The sequence below is a fragment of the Nicotiana attenuata genome, chromosome 10 (genome assembly GCF_001879085.1).
Source record: "Nicotiana attenuata strain UT chromosome 10, NIATTr2, whole genome shotgun sequence".
NCBI classification, from domain to species: Eukaryota; Viridiplantae; Streptophyta; class Magnoliopsida; order Solanales; family Solanaceae; genus Nicotiana; species Nicotiana attenuata.
In genome coordinates, this window is record NC_031998.1 from 40,602,202 (window position 1) to 40,610,378 (window position 8,177).

Genomic DNA, 8,177 nt, shown 5'->3' on the forward strand with positions numbered 1-8,177 from the left:
CAAATTCATAAAATCTCAAAAAGAGGTAATACCGGCTTCATCATCGACTTCACTAAAAGGCGAAGTATACTCGAACTTGTAAGACCTTAAGAAAAAGGCGTAAAATCGATACAAAACCTGAGGGTCAAATTGTGCCCGAGTCCGAACCCACTCACTCGGGGACTGACTTCGAAGAAACCTAAGGGTTAGACTTCACCCGAGCTCGAACCCACTCACTCGGGGACTGCTTCGAAGAAACCTAAGGGTTAGACTTCACCCGAGCTCGAATCAACTCACTCGGGGACTGCCTTGAGAAAACCCGAAGGTCGAAATTCACCTGAGTTCGAATACATTCACTCGGAGACTATTTCGAAAAATATAAAGGACTACCATCGTTCCAAAAAGATAAAAGGCAAAGTAATAACAAGATGGAAAAAGGAGCAATAAATGGCAAAGGGCAGTGTTGCATAAAAAAGCTCGCTACCGGAGCAATTACATAAGAGGGGAAAAACAAAACAAAGCCTAGCCTATTCCCGGAGTCAATCGGAGCCATCCTCGAATTCTTCGGGGAACGTCGCCCTTCTCGAAGCGTCCTCAGCTTCGGCGGCTTTGGCGACGTCCGATGCAAGATCGAAACCGCGACGTTGGAGTTCAGTAAGAACTTCAAGCCGGGCCTGACACTTCGCATATTCGGCTAACATTCTTGACTGCTGGTTGGCCGCATCAGCATCGGCCCTATATTGGGCCACCATATCGTTGGCAGTCTCCTCGGCCTGAGAAACTTTAGCCTCAGCTTCCCGAAATCGATTGGTCCATAACTCAATTTCAAGGACTCGAGCCTCATTGGCCAACGTCAAGTCCGCAACCTCTTCCCGAAGGGAAGTCTTCTCCGACTCCAACTGTTGCACCCGGGCTTCCAGTTCGGCTTTGTTCTCATTAAGTTCGGCTCTGCTCTCGTCAAGCTCGGCCTTAACCCGATTAAGCTCGGCTTGCACCCCTCTTAGCTTAGAACCGAGCTCTTTCTTTGCTTCCTCCAGCCGGATAGCACAGGACGCGTGCTCTTTATTCAAAAGGTCCAATCCGGTCCGGCTTTCTAACAGCTTCTCTTCAAGGACCCGGCGCCCCTCTCGCTCCGCCTCCATCTTGTCCTTGATTCGGAGGAACATCGAGTGATATAGCACCGATGCCTGCAAAGGAAAAGTCTAAAGAGTCAGTACTGGGTCACAAGGCAAAAATATTAGAAATAAAGGAAGAAGCAAATACCTTGAGCTGCGCCTGCTGGGCTTCGTTGAAAAGGCATGTCCAATCTACAGCCTCGGTCGCAGCCCGGTCTTCCTCCGTCATCAGATGATGAAGGTAGCTTGCAACCCCGACCGGGGGCCCCAAAGCCCGGACGTCTTTGGGGATAGCAAAAGTTACTATCCTGTTACAGTCCGGGTCCAGGCTCGGAGCTGGGAACCTATCAACAAGCTTGTTGACGGCCGAAGTCCCACTTGATTCGGCCTGAAGGTCTTTCCGGGGGATTTCGAGCCCGAAAGTGTTGGCGGAGGGTACCCCATCAAAAAAGGTCTCGAAGCTACCTCCCATCATCGGGATGTCGTCCGGCAGCTGCCCCCAAGTCGAGGAAGATGGAGGGGACGTAACCGGGTGATCGGTACCCGGGGATGCCCGCGCGGGGGCCGAGGGTTCACTAGCATCCTCAACCCTCACGTCCTCGAGAGGAGCCTCAACTGGATGGACCACCGGCTCAGGGTCCGGTCGAATGGACCGGTGGCGGACGAGCTCCGGCTGCTCCTCATCGTCATCCTCTTTGTCATCCTCTTCCTCGGAGGACAAGACGATTTGGCTTTTTGGTTTGCGGGCGGCCCTTTTTGTCCGCTTAGTCTTCCTTTGAGGCTCGTCCGTACCGGACTCCCCGGGCCTTTTATTTTCTCCCGGAACCGGAAGGGGGCATAGTATTGAGGACCTCATCTCCGCGTCCTTGGGCAAGCCTGCAAAACACGAGGGTTATGATGCATTCCCGATATACAGGAAGAAATGCGCTACCGGTCGAAAAAAAAGGCTTACCATGGTTTTTCGCCTCCCACCGACCTTTGGAGATTTCCTTCCAGTTTCGCTCCGAATATGGCCGCTGGGCCACTATCTTGTTTACCCAGCCGGCCAGATCCTTGACGGCAGCTGGGGTTTGGGTCACCGCTGCACAAGAAAGGGGGGTTTTCAGGAAGAAGTTGAGGAAAACACGCTCCAAAAGATGAACAGTGAGAAAATACTTACGTTTGAGGTTCCACCTCTCCGGAAATGGCATGCAATCGGCCGGAATCAGGTCGGACGTCCTGATCCGGACAAACCTGCTCATCCAGCCTCGATCTTTGTCTTCATCGATGCTGGAGAATGGGGGTTTGCTGGCCCGGCGGGCCAGTTTTATTAATCCCCCCCGAAATATTCGGGGGCTGTATAGTCGAAGAAGATGGTCGAGGGTAAAGGGGAAATCGCCCTCGACTCTCTCAACAAAAAACCGAAAGAGATATACGATCCGCCATATCGAGGGGTGGATCTGACCTAAGGTCACCTCGTACCGCCGGCAGAACTCCACTATGATGGGTTCTAAGGGGCCTAAGGTGAAGGGATATGTATATACACTAAGATATCCCTCAACGTGAGTCATAATCGACTCGTCACGGGAAGGGGCGACCAGGTCTTTCCCTTCCCATCTACATTCAGCCCTCACCCGGTCTAGGCAACCGGGAGTGATTAGACTAATGTACTCCGATGCCGGTTCGCCACGGCCCGGGACCGATGATGGGTTTTCAACCTGGAAGTCGGCAGATACCGAGCAACCAGTCGGTGTGAATGCTTTCAATGGGGGTTCTGGTGCATGTTCATCAGATCTAGCGGGGCTCGCGGCCGAGCTTGGTCTAGAAGGAACACTTTGTGAAGTTTTCGCCATTTCTTAAAAGCTTTACGAAGAGACGAAAGGAAAATACAACCAATGCAGAATTTGAGAAAGATAGGAAATGTTGAACCTGGAAGGGTCGTTTATACTTTTTCCATGAGGCGGTGGCACGAATCACGAAGCCACAAACACGAAGCGACAGATAATTAAGAGAAGCATTAAATGCCTGCAGCAGGCGTGGTCAGAGCACTCGATGGCTTTTTCACCTGGCGTATGGCCATACGTCACGGGCATCACGTCACCGGTCATATCGTTTATTATCATTACTCTCTAATAAACGAGGGGACTATTTGTATTGGGTGATACCCTTTTTTGCTTGAGCCCGACCGGGTTGGATCCGGTCCGGAGCAAGTCGGGGCCATCGAACCCGACCTGGATGCAAGGTAGAACGACGGCCACGTCTACAACCGAGGTCGAGTCATTTCGAGACCGTTACAGAGCTCGAAAGGAATCATCACCGGATGGAGAAACACACAAGGTCGGAAGCCGGGCTCGTAACGGATAACCAAGCGTCGCCGGATATCTCGCCCAAACGTGATTTTCTCAACCACTTCAGGCCATTAAGGCGTAATTACAGGGATCCACGATGTAATCAATTTACCTACCTTATTTTTACCCTCAATCAGAATGTATAAATGGGTATCTCTCTAAATTCTTGTGGGGCATCAAGCACAATTGTTCTAAGCAATATTATATTCTGCGATTATTTACTTTAACAGCAATTGTTGAGTCTTTATCTTTATTTTCCTCAACCTAAAAGCCTTTTGTATCTTTTAGTTCACGGATCCTTAAAACCCCATATAAATTCAATTGTTATCCGGATTCGAGGGTAAACAACAACCATAAAAAAATTTATTCTACAATAAACCAAATACTATATTATCTTACGTGGGATTTTATGTTAGAATTAACTTCTCAAATATCACAATCAAACAACCCTTTACTCCAACAAATTAAGTTCCCAAGACCTTAAATTTGTGCAACACATACACTGCACATTCATTATACAAGAAGGTTCACAGCACGATTCATACCAAAGAGTGATCTAACATGTCATTGTCTAGTCCATTATCAACTAATGGATATAATATTACAGATCAGAATCTTTCCCCGAGGCAAGTTTAGAACATACACTGTAAAAAGTAATATACTTGTGAGTTGCAGATACAAAACTTTGTACCAACTTTGGTGTAAAAGTAGCAGGTGTCGAAGGTGCAAAAAATTCATGAGCTTTGCAGCAATTTTCATCGTTACGAAGCCCTGCCATGTAGAATATACATTCGTTAGAGCAAAATCACCTTTGGCGAGTGCTAAAACTTAAAATAACCAAGCATGGGCGAAGCCACACTTTGCTTAGGGTGGTCAATTGACCACCCTTCGTCGAGAAATTATATTGCGTATATAGGTAAAATATCAGGTTTTAAAGGTAAATAACATATATTGAACACCCTTTGTCGGAATTTTTTTTACTAATTTCAAGTTTGAACACCCTTGAGGAAATTCCTGGATTCGCCACTGTAACCAAGTACGGCATATGGTAGATTGAGCTTTTTCAACTTTCATCCTCCTTTCTCTTCCCTTTTTTTGGTACCATTATCAAAAACTGACTCTTGTTTTTGTTGTGTGTGTGTGTGTGTATTGGGGGGTTGGGGGGGGGGGGTGGGGGGGAGGGGGGGGGGGGCGGGGGGGGGGGGGGGGGGGGGGGTGGGGAGGGGGGGGGGGGGTTCTTCAAAGGTTACTGATCTTTAGAGTATACGAATAGATATTGATGTATTCTCAGCTCTGCATTTGAAAAGACTAGGCAGAATTTTGAAACCAAAACGCGCGAGCTGTTTACCTCAAGCTTTTCCTCAGTCAAAAAGATGTAGTTTAACACATTCAGAATTGACGCCTGGGCCGTTCTTCAGCAGCGCTTACGCGTATGGACCTGCCATCAAGGTCCTGCACCACAATATTACAGCAGATGCAAAGTTAGAAGAAATCCAAATAGGAAAAAGCTGAAACTCAAGAATGGTTACTATAAAGCATCTACATCACTAGTTAGAAGAAATGTAACTAGTTAATTCTGGTCCAATTAGTCCAACACATATAGGAGGAAAGATGCAAAAAAGTGCTTTCAGATACCTAAAGGACAAAAACAACTAATATCTACAGGCATGAATATATCGGTCCACGAATCAAGATATGCAATCAGGCATAGTAAGAATATACTTACAACACCATTCAAGCTATCAATTGCATCATTGACCTCTTTGGACGAACTGTATGTTACAAATCCAAAGCCCCTTGATCTACCACTATCTCTATCATAGACTACTTTGGCATCCACAACATTGCCTTGCTCACTGAACAATTCTTTAAGTGCCAGGTCATCGACACCCCACGAGAGGTTTCCTACGTATACTCTATTGCTGCTGTCAACACTTCTCCCACCCCGTGCACCTCCAAAAGAAGAATTCCCGTCCCTTCCACCTCCATATGAAGAATTTCCACCCCTTCCACCTCCAAACGAAGAATTCTCCCTTTTGGCTGGTGCTGGCCCTGCGTTCACCCTTATTGCCCTCCCGTCAATTTCCTGCAAAAATTGACATCACAATGTTCGCTTAGATATCAAAATCAAATCGTTGCAACTGAGAGCATATCCAAAATCTTAAGATTATACAAATTGCAAGTTGAAAGTGAGACTAGAAAAAGTTAATTAACGAATATAGTTTGTTTTAACAGTCTTTGAGATTAACCAAAACCATGGAAATTTTAGACAACCGTTGTTATATAAGTACACTTAATAGTAACAATGGATAACGAGCAGAAAGGGCAAGACTTTACATATCCATTGAATTGTTGTTCAGCAGCTTCAACTTCCTCTTTCGTAGACATTGTCACAAAACCAAACCCTCTGCTTCTTCCAGTGAGCTTGTCATATATAACCTGCAAAAAATTCACTACTTCATTACCCTCCTAGTCAATCCTTCTCGCCCAAAACAAACTCTGTTGAGCTCACTACAGGGAATGTACAAAACAAAGGGTGCCTTCTCCAAAGAAACTTGAGCAAGCAGGACAAAAGAATTACTGCTACACTGAAAAAGTTTCATAGCAACTTACTCACTGGTCATGTTTCCAATTACGATTTAAGTTATATACACTGTCAGTATAATGAAATTTCCACCATCAGTGTGATTTAACATGTTATAGCAGATTTCTTTACCATTTTCTAGGTTACCTATCAATGTTTATTAAGTAGAGTTACTTGTAATTACCTATTAAATGACCATTTAAGAACCTTAAAATATCCATTTCCAGTTAATAACGTTCAAATATGACCAACACAGCAATTCAAAGGAATCTGAAGAAGGGCACTCCACTCCAAATCAAAGCTTACTCCTTTAAGTCTTGAATTGAGTGAACCAACAACAACAACAAACCCAGTGTAATTCTACAAAGTGGGGTCTGGGGAGGGTATATTACGCAGACCTTAACACTACCTTATGAAGGTAGAGAGGCCATTTCCGATAGACCCTCGGCTCTCTTGAAGTGAGCGAACCACCACATATAAATGCTTAAACTGTAGACACTTTTAAATATGCCATGGCACAATTTTAACTATTTAATTACGCTTTAAAACAAAGGAATAATTGGTAGTATTTAGCTAAATTACCTCAACCATTTCGACATTTCCAGCACGTTCGAAAAGGCCAGCAAGAGCAGCACTGTCAACACTGAAAGGCAAATTACCAACAAAGAGTTTAAGGTCTTCAGAAAAACGGGGTTGTTCTGCTACTTCAACATCATCTTCCAATTGGTCAAAATCAGATAGCGCAACGCGAGTCGTAAACGAAGATTCAAAAGGCTTAATTGAACAAAGGCCTGTTGAAGAAGAAGATAAAGAAAGATTCAGAGAAGAGGAAGGAAGAGAGAAGAAGGAAAGTGTGGAATTGGGTTTTAGAGAAGAAGGGGTTTGAGGGGTGACGAAGAGAAAATGAAGAGAAGAAACTGAAGAAGAAGCCATGGTTTTTGCTATGGCTAAGGCGGAAAGATAAGGTTTTTTTCAAGAATTTGAAGATACAATGTTTATAGGCAAACATGTTCATATTTATAAGTGGAAAATCTGTAGATATTTTTTTTTAGGTTAAGGAGAATAAGGCCCAAATAGGAAAGGCCATGTTTGAAAGGCTTAGCCAAATTTGAAAAAAACAAATAGCCAATTTTCTTAGAAGAATTAATCTTAATAGCCGCTCATGCAATTGGTTAAACTAAAAATAATGATGCATAATATAATATATGAAAAATGCATGTATAATACGTATATAATTATATATGATCAGTGCATAATTGTGTATATCAGGCTATTATCAGCTAGGAAAAGTAGATAGTTAATCCGACTGGTTATTTGTGTAAAGACTTCATTTTATTATTTACTCTGGTCTATTTTATGTGACACTATAAGCAAGAATGAGAGATTATAGTGTTCATATTTATAAGGGATCTTTATACAAATAGCTGGTCGAATTCTCTGTTTACTTTTTTGAGCCAGTATACATAGATTATACAATAATTATACATATATTATACATGGATTATAAATATATTATATATTAGTCGTCTATTTTAAATTTAAGCGCTTAGGTAGCCAGCTATTTAAGTTACTTGTAGCGAAAAAGAGTGGGTTGATATTTCTTAGATTAAGGGATACAAGGCCCAAATAGGAAAGGCCATGTTGCTTGTTTCAGAAAAGATCTTAAAAGGCTTAGCCGAAGTTGCAAAAACCAAAGCCCTATAAGTTTTAGTATAACCAGTTTTGTCATTTCATTCCATTTTATGTGACACTATAAGCAAGAATTAGAGACCATGGCCAAGGCATTAAGGAGATAAGGTTTTACGAGAATTTGAAGATACAATGTTTCATACTTATAAGTGGGAAAATGTGTAGATATTTTTTGGTTAAGGACAATAAGGCCCAATGGGCAAATCGCGAAGGCGCAAGTGCACATATAGCCATTCTTAGAGATGATATTTAGAGATTAACCAATACATATTTTATCCTGAAATTTTAAACTAAAAATCTTAACTTCAGGACAACTCAGGATATTTTTATCTTGAAAAACTGAAATTCAGGATCACTGGCTAATTCCTAAACAACAACTCTTTAGAGTGGCCACCTGGTGTCATTAGCCGAAGCCTTACAAAATTTTAAGGAAAAAAAAAACAGAAATAGCCAGATTTACAACTGATAAAATAGCCACAGTTT

At 43.2% G+C, this 8,177-nt stretch overlaps 2 protein-coding genes across 2 annotated transcripts; both read right to left on the reverse strand.

Annotated features, from left to right (window-relative positions):
* LOC109233733 lies at positions 1,406-4,199 on the reverse strand. Its single transcript, XM_019399599.1, has 4 exons — positions 4,065-4,199; positions 2,047-2,221; positions 1,534-1,970; positions 1,406-1,438 (listed from the first exon to the last, which is right to left on the reverse strand). Exons 1-4 carry the CDS (start codon positions 4,197-4,199, stop codon positions 1,406-1,408), a joined length of 780 nt encoding a protein of 259 aa, XP_019255144.1.
* On the reverse strand, positions 3,855-6,990 carry LOC109233352 (29 kDa ribonucleoprotein B, chloroplastic). Its single transcript, XM_019399202.1, has 5 exons — positions 6,588-6,990; positions 5,759-5,860; positions 5,148-5,507; positions 4,770-4,873; positions 3,855-4,192 (listed from the first exon to the last, which is right to left on the reverse strand). The coding sequence occupies exons 1-4, from the start codon at positions 6,936-6,938 to the stop codon at positions 4,811-4,813; spliced, it is 876 nt and encodes a 291-aa protein (XP_019254747.1). The 5' UTR covers positions 6,939-6,990; the 3' UTR covers positions 3,855-4,192; positions 4,770-4,810.